Source organism: Priapulus caudatus, unplaced genomic scaffold (assembly GCF_000485595.1).
Source record: "Priapulus caudatus unplaced genomic scaffold, Priapulus_caudatus-5.0.1 Scaffold257, whole genome shotgun sequence".
In the NCBI taxonomy this organism is placed as follows: domain Eukaryota; kingdom Metazoa; phylum Priapulida; class Priapulimorpha; order Priapulimorphida; family Priapulidae; genus Priapulus; species Priapulus caudatus.
In genome coordinates, this window is record NW_014577318.1 from 30,840 (window position 1) to 46,601 (window position 15,762).

The 15,762-nt window shown below is 40.4% G+C and overlaps 3 protein-coding genes across 5 annotated transcripts in view; 2 read left to right on the plus strand and 1 right to left on the minus strand.

The window, feature by feature from the left end:
• The window catches only part of LOC106808171 (histidine decarboxylase-like), a 26,466-nt gene extending 19,760 nt beyond the window's left edge, over nucleotides 1–6,706 (plus strand). For both annotated transcript variants that reach the window (XM_014810762.1, XM_014810763.1), the window contains exons 10-14: nucleotides 1,002–1,092; nucleotides 2,159–2,257; nucleotides 3,793–3,894; nucleotides 4,354–4,434; nucleotides 5,169–6,706. In XM_014810762.1, coding sequence (XP_014666248.1) covers nucleotides 1,002–1,092; nucleotides 2,159–2,257; nucleotides 3,793–3,894; nucleotides 4,354–4,434; nucleotides 5,169–5,951 — 1,156 coding nt within the window. In that variant the 3' untranslated portion in view covers nucleotides 5,952–6,706. The remainder of the gene's footprint in view (nucleotides 1–1,001; nucleotides 1,093–2,158; nucleotides 2,258–3,792; nucleotides 3,895–4,353; nucleotides 4,435–5,168) is intronic.
• A 1,963-nt stretch (nucleotides 6,707–8,669) lies between these two features.
• On the minus strand, nucleotides 8,670–14,248 carry LOC106808173 (TBC1 domain family member 25-like). 2 transcript variants are annotated; one of them, XM_014810764.1, is made up of 13 exons: nucleotides 14,203–14,248; nucleotides 13,855–14,063; nucleotides 13,220–13,295; nucleotides 12,949–13,065; nucleotides 12,641–12,761; nucleotides 12,264–12,367; nucleotides 11,837–11,969; nucleotides 11,425–11,506; nucleotides 11,132–11,222; nucleotides 10,715–10,863; nucleotides 10,112–10,253; nucleotides 9,627–9,720; nucleotides 8,670–9,361 (listed from the first exon to the last, which is right to left on the minus strand). In XM_014810764.1, the coding sequence occupies exons 1-13, from the start codon at nucleotides 14,220–14,222 to the stop codon at nucleotides 9,269–9,271; spliced, it is 1,431 nt and encodes a 476-aa protein (XP_014666250.1). In that variant the 5' UTR covers nucleotides 14,223–14,248; the 3' UTR covers nucleotides 8,670–9,268. The 2 variants fall into 2 exon arrangements, with proteins under 2 accessions (XP_014666250.1, XP_014666251.1); XM_014810765.1 differs by having other exon boundaries at nucleotides 9,289–9,371; nucleotides 9,625–9,720.
• Nucleotides 14,249–14,445: 197 nt separating this feature from the next.
• The window catches only part of LOC106808170 (anoctamin-10-like), a gene marked incomplete in the record, with an annotated part of 37,697 nt that continues 36,380 nt past the window's right edge, over nucleotides 14,446–15,762 (plus strand). Inside the window, 1 exon segment of the mRNA XM_014810761.1 lies at nucleotides 14,446–14,513.

Sequence of the window (15,762 nt, forward strand, 5' to 3'; positions counted from 1 at the left end):
CACGCACGCACACAGGTACGCTGACACACGCACGCACACAGATACCCCTATACACGCACCCATACGCACGCACACAGGTACGCTGACACACGCACGCACACAGATACCCCTATACACGCACCCATACGCACGCACACAGGTACGCTGACATACGCACGCACACAGGTACCCCTATACACGCCCACACGCACGTACACCGATACGCTGACACACGCACGCACACAGATACCCCTATATACACACGTCCACACGCACGTACACCGGCACGCCTACACACGCACGCGCACAGATACCCCTATACACGCGCCCACGCACACGCACACAGATACCCCTACACACACGTCCACACGCACGTACACCGGCACGCCTACACACGCGCCCACACGCACGGACAGAGGTACGCATGCACGCACGCACAATGAAGCCAATCTTCGCTTTATACACTAGCCGATCAATGCAATGACGTACGAGTCCGTGTAATGAGTCGTCAGCGGAAAGCATTGTTCTAACAAACTTCCACACTAGCTCCCGCCTGTAGCTATTACACTACCTACTCAACCAATCAGCGTTGGGATAGATGAAACAATTCGATGTTTGGCGGATGTGTAGAAACCTTTTGTTTTTTTAACTCTTAGACGGAAAAGGTTGTGCGAGATTTCAAGTTATTATAGGAAATTATCGACTTCTTGTCCTATCAGCTGGGGTGGTTGGTTCATTCTGTGTGCATTCATGTGGCGGCCTGAACGTGCATACTTACCGCGCAACCTACTTGTCAATGTAAAAATGCTTACCGTTGCGTTTTTCGCAAATAATTGTTTTTTTAAGAAAAAGATATCCAAAAATATTTGAGTTAACAAAATATATGTTGTGCAGTACAATTCAGCGTAGGCGGGTGACATTGTGATTTCTCAAACTAACTCCGGCTGATAAATAGGAATTTTTAAGCATAGTTTGATAGCCAATAGTAAATCATTGTCCACTGTAATTAATACCCACTACAGGTTAAAGAACAGCGGCGCTCTTCACCGGACCTTCAACGTGCAACCGTTGTACTTAAAACACGAGAACTCTGGAGCTGCGATAGACTACATGGTGAGTGACGTCACCATCGTGACGTGTCGCCCTTGTGGACGCAGCTGCTGCTTGCGGCCAGCGCAGCACCTACGACGGCGCGCCGTCCTGGCTTCACTTAAGCAAACAACTTACACAGTATAGCCGTCTAGCAGAGTGTGTCTAGTATTGGAGAGAGAATGTCCGGTCTGTCTGTTCTGGGCTTAAGATGCTATACGTAAAATAAAAAGTGAAAAAATAAAAAAGAGTTAATTATTGCGAGTTGCGGCATGGTCGTTGCGGCTGGGTATCTATTATTGCCGTCGTGTCTACGCGATGCTTCGAAAAACTCGAAACCTTATTCAAGCACAGAATCTTAAAACTTTTATTCGAGTGGATACATAACTAGTTAATTTCTCCTCGTGTAGACGCGCTTTATACGCATGCTTTGTCCGAATTAGAGAACCTGGTCGCCAAAAAAACGAAGGAAACTTGTCGTGCGTACATGTTGCGTTCATTCAATAGCTTGCTTAGCGTTCACAGAAGTATAGTATAGAACATAATGCTCCACAGCGCTCTAATACAACACAACTTGTTCGTTGAAGTTTTGATCTAATCCTTAGAATAATGTTATTACCATTTTTTCCATATTAAAAAACTCGCAGCGTGTGAGAAAGGATCTCGATACGAATATAGATGAAACGCAGAGGACGGTTAATGATATTTTAAATTAACATTTCCCCTCGTCGCAGCTTCATTCATGTATGCGGTAGGATTCAAAATATTCTAAATGATAATTCGTAGTTACGCACCCTGCACACGACGGGGAGATTATTGCCAATGTTATTAAAGAGGGGGTGTCTTTTCTGATTCTCTGCATTAATAATGGGGAGCGTGATTCGCAACTGCCGAGGTAATGAGGCTTCTTTTATGCAGAACAATGATGCGCTCAAAGGATATCAATTAATTCGTGTGACATGCATTGTGAATACATTTATTTCATACGTCCCCAACACAACACAGATTTCGTGTTGTTTGTAAATGAGTAATAATAATTCGATTGTTATAATTAATTATATTAATGTTATATATATTAACTCTTTCTCAGCATTGGCAGATACCTTTAAGTAAGCGATTCAGAGCTCTCAAGCTCTGGTTTGTCATCCGCTCCTTCGGTATCACTGGTCTACAGAAACACGTCAGAGAGGTAAGTAAAGCTATGTGAAGTTCTGGCTGCATACACGCGCAAGACGAGGGTTCGTCTTACGCGCTCGGTTTCTCTAGATCTGACCTTGTCCTAAACGCTAACATTATAATATGTAATATCAAGAGTCTATTATAGAATATTTTCTATTATGGATTCTTGATAATATGTAATAATAACATATAAGGGTGAAGAATTTAGCTGCAAAACTGTAACTCTGCGACACGTTTATACGAATGGGACGTTACGTTGCCATATATATACATATATGCGCTGCGCAGGCAACTTATTTACACAACTTTAATATTTCACGTTTGCAATTTTACAGGCGCTATTTCTAGTAAAACATTTATAGGTTATTTCGGGTGTTCTAGTATGTACACACACATATTATATTTATTCTCCTGAGCGTCGTGCTTTGTTGGTCGTTTTACATAAAATGACTTACCTAAAAGTAATGTATACAGCCTAGTTAAGATAATTTTTATTTCTACACCGAGCCGAAAGAAGCGGTTGCCGTCTACGAGATATAGATATAATAGTCTAAGATATTTACATATAAAACATTAATATTGATGACAATATTTCTCATCGGAAACCTTCTCGCGGTCTCGCCGTATTCGTCATCGCATTATGAATACCTGTCTGCAATGCCTTACGCGATTTAATCTCTGCGCGAAAAAAAAACACTCACCACACTCATTAGACTTCCAAATCGATTTCGCGAAAACTCGGTCTACACGTGGAACGAATCGAGTAGCAATCCGAATGTGTTTAACTGATCGCGGCGCACGCGTCGCGTATTGGCGATGAAACTGCATGGCCGCGACGTGGCCTTTTCTCACGAGCCGGCAATTGCCGTGTAAATGTTGTCAGCGCGTGTGTGTCGCAACGCGGCGACAACACGCACGCACGCACGCACGCACGCACGAGTAGCGTGCTCGCATGTAGCGTGCGCGCGTGTTGACAGACGCCATAAATTATGCACGCGGTCTAGGCGCACGCACGGCGTTACAGGGCTAACTATTCATGACCGGCAACTCACTTCAAACCCGAACAAACATCGATGAGACGTTTCTGTCGTCCACAAACGGGTGACACCTGCGTAAATACGATATACTTCGCAATCAGTAGTGTAAATGCTTCCCGTTATATCTCTACGGAGAGTGGTAACCTCTAAAACACGAATCTACAGCAATGCGGGTGTACAGGTGATGCATCCAGTTAACTCAAACGATGACATCTCTGTTTTTTTTTACCAAAATCCTGTCGTTAACTATATTTGATTAAATAGCAATGGCATTATTAAACTTTGAATGGGTTTACTACTTGTCTATCAATAGCTACTTAATATCTAATAGCTTATTATCTATCAATATACGAATATTAAGATAAAGAAGTAATTCATTATACTTGACCTAGTGGTTATAACGTTCGTTATTCAATACGATTTATTAATTTGTAGAGCGTACTTTATTAAACATGAGAATTAACTTTCAATGTCAATGTTTCAACACGTTCAACTTGTACATTTACAGGGTGTACGCCTTGCCGGGATGTTTGAAGGACTCGTGAAGGCTGATCCATACTTTGAGGTTCCTGCAAAGCGCATACTCGGACTGGTAGTCTTTAGATTGAAGGTGAGTGAAGCACAAATAACCTAACCTTAACCCTAGCCCTCAATTCACCCTAACACCGAAAAAACCTGGAACAGCCACGGCCTCAACCCTACTCTAACACTGAAAATACATCCTTACACACCCATGAACCCCCACCGATGCCCTTAGCACCGTATACACTGTGCCTGTATGAAAATCGATCCATATCGTGACCAGGCGTTTGATTGATTATTGATCACGTCGCATATATGAGAAGGTAACACAGTATAGGGTCAGATATATATTCCTTACACGCAACCCGTCAAAGGCGACAAACGAAATATATTCGTCACTGGTTGTAGTGTACGTGACTAGCTATATACTATATATACATAGATAAATGTACATAGATAAATGTATATAATATATAAATATATATATATATATATATATATACGTAACTGTTTACCGTGTATATACAGAAGTTGTTCTTGTATTTAGGGGGAGAATCATCTTACTGAAGCCTTGCTGAAGAGGCTGAACACTGGCGGGAAGGTGCACATGGTCCCGGCATCTCTCAGGGCAAGTCGAATCAAACATCGTTTTATTCGTCACTATATTTGAATAGAGGTCACGTGTGGAATGTACCGTTAAACCTCCACGGGGCCTCAACAGCTATAGCCTTCACTCACCAAACATTTAAATTAAAAAATACGTAAGGAGGAAAATTTACGAAAGTAACGAACGTAAACTTTCAAGCAAACCTCAACGTTTGCTCTGCAGTTTCAAACGGTTCAACTCCCACAAGCTTACCTAACTCACACACGCTCACCTAACTCACACACGCTTACCTAACTCACACACGCTTACCTCGCTCGCCTACGCTTGCCTAACTCTCGCCTACACTTACCTAACTCGCCTACGCTTACCTAACTCGCCTGCACTCACCTCGCTCACCTACGCTTGCCTAACTCTCGCCTACACTTACCTCGCTCACCTACGCTTGCCTAACTCTCGCCTATGCTTGCCTAACTCGCCTACGCTTACCTAACTCACCTACGCTTACCTAACTCTTGCCTACACTTACCTAACTCACCTATGCTTACCTAACTCGCCTACACTCACCTACTCGCCTACGCTTACCTAACTTGCTTATGCTTGCCTAACTCGCCTATGCTTACCTAACTCGCCTACGCTTACCTAACTCGCCTGCGCTTGCCTAATTCGCCTACGCTTACCTAACTCGCCTACGCTTACCTAATTTGCCTACGCTTACCTAACTCGCTAACATTGAACCCCGTTTCACTGTTTTACAGGGGCAATACGTCATCCGTTTCACCGTCACCTCACGCTTCACAACGGACGCCGACATTGCCGGCGACTGGAACATCATCCGCAGCGTAGCATACGAGATCCTGCAAGAACAGGAGCGGCTGGACGAGACCAAACTACAGCTTCCCGCAGCCGCCGCCGCCGCCGCAGCCACCCTCCGCCCCGCCAAACCGCAGTCGGACGACGAGCAACGCAAGCGGGAGTTCGGTCTGAGTCTGCTGCTTAGCAACAGCCCCCTCGTGCCGAAATTCGTCAACGGCTCCTTCGCCGCCATCTTCGAGAATCGTGACGTCATCTACGAGTTCGTCACGCAGCTGAGCGACTCGACGTTCGGCCGCCGGTCGCCTAGCAACCGCAGCCGGCTGCGCTCGAGCAAGCAGTACTCGCTCGACTCGCGCATCGACTATCTCTACGACTTCCACAACCGCCTGAAGATGGCGCACCCTACCGGAGAGCTGCAGGAGATCGACGAGGCAGACGATCAAAATGGCGGCGGCGGCGGCGGCGGCGGCGACATCTCGGGGGTAATGTCTTCTCCGCGTCGCCCGCGGTCGCTGTCTCTCGGGCAGGAGCCGGCGGACCTCAACCTACACCTCACAAAGGAGGAGGGGAACTCCGCGGAGGAGGGGAACTCCGCGGAGGAGGCAGCAAAGCAACGGATCCCCGCTGTCGTCGTCAACAACAACGACATCTATCCGAGGATTACGAAGCCGCTCTCTAACAATACGGTCGTACGATGCAAGCACTGTGGCAACGTCGTGGACTAGTGTTGATTCCACGATCTCGGTCCAAGCCTAGTTTAGCACCCTGGATTAGGTTTAGCACATGCAAAAAACACATTTGCGCGGTCCCAAATAGATACAATAACGTAACCCTACAATGTAACCCTACTCCTGTTGGGTTACATTATTGTATCTAGGTCCCAAACTATCCTTGGTCCACGCGATCTCTCCAGGAAAATTTCGTAGGTAGTATATGGTGTTGCGTTTTTCGATGCATTGCGCGTAAAAGCGATCTGTGCAGTAAAAACATACGGATAGCGCGGTTCCGTTATTGCAGACACGGAGTTACAGTGGCCCGGCTCAATATTTACCCACACACTGTAGGGCATCTGAGCAGTGAACATCAAATACATGAATACGGAGGTTGGAAATTGCTTTCAAAAACCACCGAAAGATTGAAATGCTTTGTGAACCTTGCTTACAATTGACATAAACAGGTAAAAAACGTGAGCGATTTTACATCCCCTGAAAAAACAACGCGATAAGTGATATATATCTTCAACTCCAAAAGATAATCGAAAGGTGATTATTCATATTACTCATTATGCAACTTCGATAATATACCTTTAGTATGTTAGAATATGCATTAGGTTTACCTTTTCAATACTTGAGAAGGCACCTAGTATAGCAGGGTTCTCCAAGCTTTTAAATGATAGCATGGGGGGTGGTACTCAGAGCTAGGGGGTCCGGGGGCATGCCCAACCGCAAAACTTTTGAATTGTAGAAGCTCTGAGATGCAATCTGGGACACTCTGTGTGTAAATTTGAAGCACTGCATGTGGGGTGAAAATGTTTGTTTTGCATGGGCAAAACCATCGAAAAATTCAAAATAATTAATGGAATAAAAATACCAAAATGTAGGGGTGAACATGCTGGTTTGCTGGTTCCAAATCGAGTTCACCTCATAAATAAATATAAAAAAATTTGTCACCATTGCCAATGGCAGGAGTGGTCGGTAAGTGTACCAGTCTACTCTACCTCGTGTTAGACTGGGTTACCTGCCCTGTAATAATGCCGTTGGAAATTAATTCACGATTTAATTCACGATTAAGATTTCTTGATGAGCTAGAAAACACTCGGATTTGAAGTATGAAAATAAACATTATTGTGCCAGCTAGCCTACACCAGTTGGTTGGGATTGATTGTCAGTTCAGATGCAAAATATTTAAAGCAAAAGGTTCTACACCATAGATTAATTTTGGTATAGGGGATATATGTATAGGGGGTAATATGGGATAGGGATAGGGTGACTGTTTGTTCCCGTAGCATCGAGACCAACGTGTTTTAATTCATTGTTTGAACTTATCGTGTATACACCAGCATGGCGGCTATGATATTTAGGAATTTTGCCCGGGAAATGCTATCCCACGGGCGTGGAGGGACAGTACCGCAACGTGACAGCACTAGTGTTAGGATTAGGGTTAGGATTAGGGTTAGAGTTAGGGTTAGGGTTTTTGTATCATGCTATCTGTCCCCACACCATAGATTAATTTTTGTGGATGACACCCCTATATATAGATATCCAATATATAGATATTTAGTGTTAGGGTTAGTGTTACTGTTAAGTTTTGAATATACGTCAACTGTATCACGTGACCGTCCCTCCACGCCCGGGGGATAGCACCCATTTTGCACAGGGAAGAGATAGTGATTCGCTAGGGGACGGCTCTGATTGGCTGATTTTGTCTTTTATTTATTTTATTTTTTATTATTTTTGGCTAATTTTGTTTTATTTTAGAATTAGAGATAGGGTTAGGATTAGGGTTAGGGTTCAGATTAGGGTTAGGGTTAGGGTTAACTGATAAGTTAGTTCTATATCCACAACTTATTTCTATATTCACTATCTCTCCCCTGAGACCTACTAGATATTTAGCGTGGCGGGTGCATTTTAGGATGGCGGGGCTCGACGATAGCCTGGCGGGGGCGCCAGGCTATAAGTGCCCTTGGAGAACCCTGTATAGGTACGATAGTTATGTCTAACGTCTGTGTTCGGGCAGTTAGTAGGGCCTATTTCGCTTAGCTAGCAAGTTACTCAACACGTTTAGATTCGTGTTAAGTAATAGTGCTTAAATGACAACATGTGAGTTATCATGTCATCTTATGACACACACTAGCTCTCGTGTTCAAACGAGATTCAATTACCTGAAACTCGATATTTTATCATTGATGTGCATTACCTTTGTGTTTAGTAACTGTGATATTACCTAGGTAAATGCTTAAGCAGCATAGAGGTAGCATAGAACACCATAGTGAGCCAGATATTATGTAGTATCGCAGCAGCAAATACACATATGCAAGTGTAAAATAGCAATACCGTAGTTTCATAGAATATGTGTAATGACGAATACTTGATGATGTGGTAGGAAATATTATATTGTGCTGTACATGCAGTACAGCTTTTGTCATAGACTAGCAATAAAAATGGCTTTTTGTTGTGAAATAATGGCTTCATAGTTTTTTCATATCTTACTAAATAGAACTGATTTGATTAGATTTATCAACTGCTTTTCATCTTGTCTTAATTATGTCATAGTACAGTATAACTGATTCTCCCCTACTTAAAAATTTTATGATTTGGTTCATAGCAAACACGTAATTAAAATATTTAACACGTAAAATTAGCACCGACAGACCACAGGATTCTCGGTTATATATGCAATAGATAGGTGTAATGTTATATATAGACCACACTTACACAAACGAATCCAACATAGTTATATTTTTTTAATTGTATTTACAATTGTTATATTTACAAAAGATCGCCACATAAAATTCCTCGAGACTATAATAACACGCTAATAATTACAATTTTGATTGTTTTAGTTATGATAAATATGATTAAAATTCCCATTTTTCCTAATCTTCTCTAATACAAATGTTATTTATTAATCGCATAAACTCATATGTCAGTACAGCAATAACTTGCAACATCGACATAACATAAAAAATTACTTTCAAAACTAATACAATATTTTTAAATTGAGCAAGTACGTGTAATATAATAAATAGCCTAAATGCTTTATATTATTTAAACTCCATAAAAGTTGTGGTCGCTTAACAGAGATCACATGCAGTGCAGAAATACTGATAAGTATATATCATTCTGAACAAAAGGCCTTTCTCAATATGATGCAACATTTTATATTATAAATTACTGAACCTTTGCTGGTCATTCAAACACTATAGAAATTCCTATTTCCTTCTCAAATCGTACATCTCTTTTCCTGTAATACAGTGTGGACCTCGTACATACCTAGTTCACAGCCGTCTAATCTATTCTTGGTGCTCCAGACCTACTCCCGATCAAGATGTCTTCGTGCTTTTACCCATTACTTGCATTTCTACAACCATTCCTCTCTTTAGCACCTCCTTCGCACTGCTTGGTCTCTCGATAACCTATCATATAGGTATACTTAGAACTTCACAATCAAGGATACAACTAAACAAAGACAAACAAATCGAGCAACGACTTACCGTATCTCATGTCAAATATGAAATCATTGCTTTAACAATTTCCGTTATATCATTGTCTATTAATTATTTTTATTCTTTACTATTATATTATTATTTACTAGACCACAATCAACTGTTTCAATCAACACTAACATTTCGAGTAGTTTGAATTAGGCTTTTGTAAGCACTGGCAGAATAAATAGCTCACCTGAAAGCAATCGTGTACAGATTTGCGGCAGTATGACAGGAACACAGCTTCCGACTTACAGAGGATGTCATTCACATCAATATTCATGGATAACCTGCCAAAAATCGACATCACTGTAAGATAACTGAGTGGCTTCATACAGAATGACATGATGGAATCTATTAACCTGCTTAGCATTATGCATAAGTTCATTTACAGGAGGTATTAAAAACTCTACAAACATGGTAGGGATATGGAAAGTTCATATGTCAACATGATTTAACCACAACAAAGAAACGCAAGCACAGTAGGATTTTACAAATGAGCAAATATTGTTACAGACCGTCACGAATCAGTCACAACTTTACCAGTCGTGTGCAAACACACACATCTGTGATATAAATATAGTTTTAAAAGCTCAATCGGTACCACTGCAACGTGGTCACAGACCAGTGGCGCCATCTTTGGAACCGAATTGAACCCATTTTCCCTAACGACGTGTTTACCTCGCTATGCATTGAAAGACGGTTGCGGCATCTGTGCAGCGGAACATCTTATCTCTGTGGTCCATCATAATCGATACAGCCACGAACAGGTCAAACGTGTACTCCTGATCCGACACATCGTCCACAGACCTGAGGTGCCCACCTACGATAAGCAATGCTCGGTTATTCCTACAAATGAGGGCAAGCCATTCACGGAAAAAGACCGACTTCAAGAATTTATTGGTTATTAACATTGCAATTACTGCAAGTCGTCTATCGAAAAGATTGACTGTTACTATGCCTTCTTTACTCTAGCACAAGAGTACAACATCTGAAAGTGAGGGACAAATCAAACTGGCATTACATTGTAAAACTTGAACATGTGAATTATTAAAACTTTACAAAATACCATAGGTTAGGGTTGAAATTCTATCTACTGGCATACTAATATCTATTAGTTTGGGGGGGAGCATGAATCATGAAATGGTTTTGGATAAAATTATGATTCAACTGAAAAAGATGGGTAAGGTTTGGTTTTAACATCATAGAAGGGAAATGGACCAGTATGATGCAATCTACCCTGAAATTATAGCTAGCAGTATGTGTGCGTGGAAGAGAACAGACCTTCCTGCTCGAAATTCTTTCTTCGCTGGAGTCTCTTCTGTGTCTCAGCTTCTAGAGAGTGCAACTCCAAATAATGACTACTCAAGATCTCAAACAACTTTACGCCATCTTCAAAGCCAAACTCACGCTTGAAGCCAAGTATCAACCACCTGCAAAAAGGTGTATTTTTCATGAATAGTGATATCAATATATAATTTACAACTTCTCCCGTTTGTGTGGAATTGATTTGTAAGCTCTGTAGCATGAAATTCTAAAAGAAAATAGTTCTAAATAATCAATAGGTTCTAACTCTGTCTTTTCTCACTTAAAAGTCTTAATTTTGTTATTGTCAAAACAGATTTAACTTTATTGATGAGAGAGAAAGACATTCCGACAGGAAGGTACAAAAAGTATAGGTATTGGAAGCTCTGAGCGTACCTGTGACAGAATGTAAGATCATCAACCCCACATATGCCCAGGTAGTTGTAGAGGTCTGGATCTAATTTCTCCAACAGCTGTCTAAGCAAAGCTGCAAACAATGCACAGCTATTAAACACATTACTGGGAAAGTGATTTCTACATTTTTCATACCATACGCTACCTAGTGTTTTGCAAGTGAATACACTAATATCAACCAAAACATAAAATTTATTGTTTCCTAACGTGTTATTACCATAGTAAGAATTAAAATGTGTAACACACTCATACATCACAGCAGTAGACATACTCACAGAGCTTGCGGACCATTCCCTCTGCAATAAAGTCCAGCTGGATCTCTTCTATATACCAGGTGAAACACCAAAATGCCTCCACCTTAAAACACAACAAAAATGCAAGTTAAACATACGAGAAAACAACCTTCTGAAAAAAGATAACATTTGTAAAAATGTCATACTTCATTCATGTGGTACGGTGTACCATGTGGTAAGGAGTACATTGTCATGAATCGCAAACACAGGATTGCACACAAGTGACATATCATGTCATTGCGTGAAATTTTCAGAAAATAAAGTAATGCAAACTATTTTTATTTTCTCATCTTTTGAAATAATACTTAATATAAAATTCTAATTATATTTATTCATAATATAACGTTTCAATTTTGTTCCTATATTAATAAAAAAGGCCAGTATTTCTACCTACCTCAGAGTCAAGTACAATCATCATACGACTCAGAATGTCATTCATTCCCTGTGCATAGCCAACTTTAGGATGGAATGCTGCAAATGTCACTAGTATGTCTCTGAGTACGAACATCATTGGGTTATTTTCACCCCTGAAAAGCCACAGTATTATTAGTTTCATCGACGTATACAAATACTCAGTAGCATTTCTGTTCGAAATATCACCGGATATATTAATAAGACAAATCCCAACAATAAACCATTTTCACAACTAGTAATTTCACATCAGCAATTTGTCAAATATTGAACCCGAAATACTTTTTAACAATAAATTTATGTAATGCATAATGCAGCTTCCCTTGGTGCAAACTCTCTGTGCCAAATAGAAAACATTTTTAAGATTCAAGCTTGTTGTTTATAGATGCATGGCATGAGGTAAAACTGACTTGAAGTAATCCAATTCCTTATCAGTTCTTGGTACATCTTTGTCTATCACTCTTATGGACCCCTTTAAATCATTTAGATCATACTCTTGCCTGCCAGCATAAACCTAAAACGAGCCAATACAAAAACAAAATCAATGCATTATTATTGTGCAATATCTGCAAATAGGAAATAAAGCAATGAGTAAAAGTAACTACACTAACTTATGGAAAGTTATATAATGCCAATTTCTACATTAAAGCTAGGCCTCTAAAGTTCTCAACGATGAATATTTTAAATGGATATTTTACTAATGAACTTTCTGCATCTCCCACATGTTATTTTTCATAATTTCACTATCATAATAAATATAAATATGGAATTAAATCAAAAAAGCTACCTCGGCCTGGATTTTCATGAACTCCAGCTGCTGTTTCCCCTCTGACGTCTGAGCGAGAGCGGAAACCGGTGATACTCGCTGTACCACGTCATTGCTACCTCCACCTTCACTTTCAGACCACCTGAACACGACGTATGAGCAGTGAGCAACTGAGCATATGAATAGTAACAGCGAGCACATTCTCTACATATCTTTAACTTTGATCGTTTTGTATGTTGAATTGTATTATTTGTATTATTGAATTGTATCATTTGAACTCTATCAAACTTTCATTTATTAATCTTGTTTTTGCTGAAGAGTCAGCTCACCTAGCGTGAATTAAAGACTCTGCTTCGGGATCGCCACTTTGCGCAAGTATAGATTTCCAACGCTGCTTCAGTGCCTCGTACTTAAGGTAGCTCTCTGCAAGCAGCAACTGCCTTTCCCTACAGAAGAATAATTACATAAAAGCCTAGCTGCATTTGTGCAACATAACTTCTAAATATTTGGAGCGTTCATGCAAACTATTATTATTATATGTATATGATCATGTATAGACATGTTTTCCAAAATAAGCAAAAGTTCACTTGATCAAAATACCTTTTAGTAGATGTCAATGGATACAGTCCATACAGGAACCTCCAGACATCTGGGCGCACCTCTGGATCAACTCCACCTACGTTTGATATGTATTTATGTTCAGTAAAATGTTGGAGCAAGTTTATGGATAAATTTAATAATACCATAACTCTAATTCAAATTATTCCTTATCAGAAGCCCCATGTATGCCCTGTTAAACATTGGTGTGCAGGGAACTGATCTAAACTGATAATGCACATACTATAGTATACAATGCCAATCCGTTTCTTTCACTGAAAGTTTCAAACTCAAGTTTTAAGTACCTTAGCCACACGCGCACACACCACACATCATGTTTGCACATGATGATGACAGTGACTGTGATGTAACGTACCGGCGACGGCGTACGAGCTAACATTAGTCAAATCCACAATAATCAATAATCAAGGAATGATGGAAAAACCCCAACCCTAACACACTTCGTGATACCTAAGGTTATACTTTATGGGTTAGGGTTTTTGCATCATTCCTTGATATATGGAAAGTCTGTGCATCAGTTGATGATACACAGAAATCTGTGCAACACTTCGTGATACCTAAGCCTAGGCTAAGGTGCCTAAAGTTAAACTAGGCTAAAGTGGATTTGCGCCAGTTACCTTTAAATATTGTTTTTCTCAACAGATGTTCATCAACAAGCCGACCGTCTGTATCGAAAAAATTGTTGAAATCTTTTCGTGTGAGAGGTTGTGACCTGCTGTTGCTTGAAATCTCTTCAGAGATTAGGCGTCCGATGCGCGACTGGTTGCTAAACCCGGATGCGTCAGTGAAATCGACATACTCAAAGCTATTGTCATAACTGCAACGTCTGTAAAAAAAAAAGACACGACAGGAATGTTAAACTAGTGCATGATATATTCGTTCAAGTTATTGCATGATCGTGCAGATTTAGTATTTGATGCTTATTTACGATAATAATTCATTATTTGTGAATAAGTTTGTTCAACCTTGTCAATCCATCCGCCATGATGTAAATATTTCTCTCACCACCAATCAGTGAATCACAATCACATGGCACATTGCACTAGCGAAAACACGGTTTTGTGTCAATAGTTGCCATTTTAGAATCAATAATAGGTTGATTCAATACAAAATAATATTTTATTATTATTATTTTATATTACAATGACATATGATATTGGATATATATGATGGATTGCAGTATAATTGCAAATATGTCCACGTGGTGGCGTTGCTGTTGTTGACAAATATGTCAACTTCCACTACAACTACAAGCAGACAAGCGTTAACTAAAACAGTGAGTATATATTTTATGTTAAGTTACATTAGAACTCCCATGCATACATCTCTGTGTTCACTGTGGCATGTATTGATATAATTCACTGTATGTGCAGCGATCCGTCATCAGAAATGGAAGTTTTGAACAATTTCTGTCAGCAGTTCCACAGCCCACGAACTGTGGCACAGTGACACTCAGTCTCACGACACACTGTCACTCACAGACACAGTCACGCCCAGTCAATAATAACATGTTAGTAAATAAACACGAATTGTGTTTACTACCAAACCCTTTATGTAGTGATAATTCTAACAACTGAACATTCGGCTACATACTGATCCCAATATTGGGGCCCTGAAACACACGGTGTCACCACACGCACACCACTGCACAAACTCATAAAAAATAGTAGGGGAGCAGGTGGGAAAGCGTGATCGTCAAATCAACAGTCAAAACAACGCTCGCTTAGACTTCAGCATCATGCACTGATCACTGCTTCAGTTCACACCTTAAAAGCGCAAATGCACAAACTATCGTGGCCCAAGGACACACTTTCCCACCTGCTCCCCTACTATTTTTTATGAGTTTGTGCAGTGGTGTGCGTGTGGTGACATCGTGTGTTTCAGATGAGCATTCGAACACCATTTATATGTAAGTTACTAAGTATAAGGCGATAGGGGTACTATTTGTGTACTCCCTATCGCCTTATACTTCTATATAAAGACTGGTACTCGTAGTAAGTACAATTTGTGTTTATTCACCATCATTTTACTATTGAAATGGCCCAAGTTCATGTGGCTAATCAGGCTGGTCATTTTCATGATGGAGCCCACTGTGTCAGGCACTGATACTACCACTGGCTTCATTTAGCTTTTAGGATTTTAGTAGAGGTGACTGCTTGAAGTGTTTAAGGAGCTAAGCCAGAATAGGGCATCTACTAGGAGTAATCACCCAGAAAATGTTGAAATTATATAATGTGCGAGGCGGTCAATCATTCGTCTGAGTCTTATCATTTACCTACTTTTGCCATGTACCGCTTTCTAATGATCCGTTGAAGTTCACCTGTTTTTGTTATTCCATATTGCAATTCTCTTCCTACCTCTGTAGGTAATTGCACAATTGAAACTTTCTATTTCAATCTACGCTATTTATCTATCAATTGGTCAGTAGTTGTAGTTGTAATTGACTCCTTCCTTCTTCAGTACAGTCCCTTGGGCTTTAAAAAAGGCCACTTGGTAAACAAAGTAAGAGTCAAAAATACAAATAG

Coding starts and splice junctions, on each gene's coding strand:
- LOC106808173 (XM_014810764.1), bottom strand. CDS start 14,222: ATGGCGGATGGATTGACAAG. Junction 11,223..11,424: donor GGGAATGGTCCGCAAGCTCT/GTGAGTATGTCT, acceptor CATTGTTTGCAG/CTTTGCTTAGACAGCTGTTG. Junction 10,254..10,714: donor AAAGAATTTCGAGCAGGAAG/GTCTGTTCTCTT, acceptor TGCTTATCGTAG/GTGGGCACCTCAGGTCTGTG.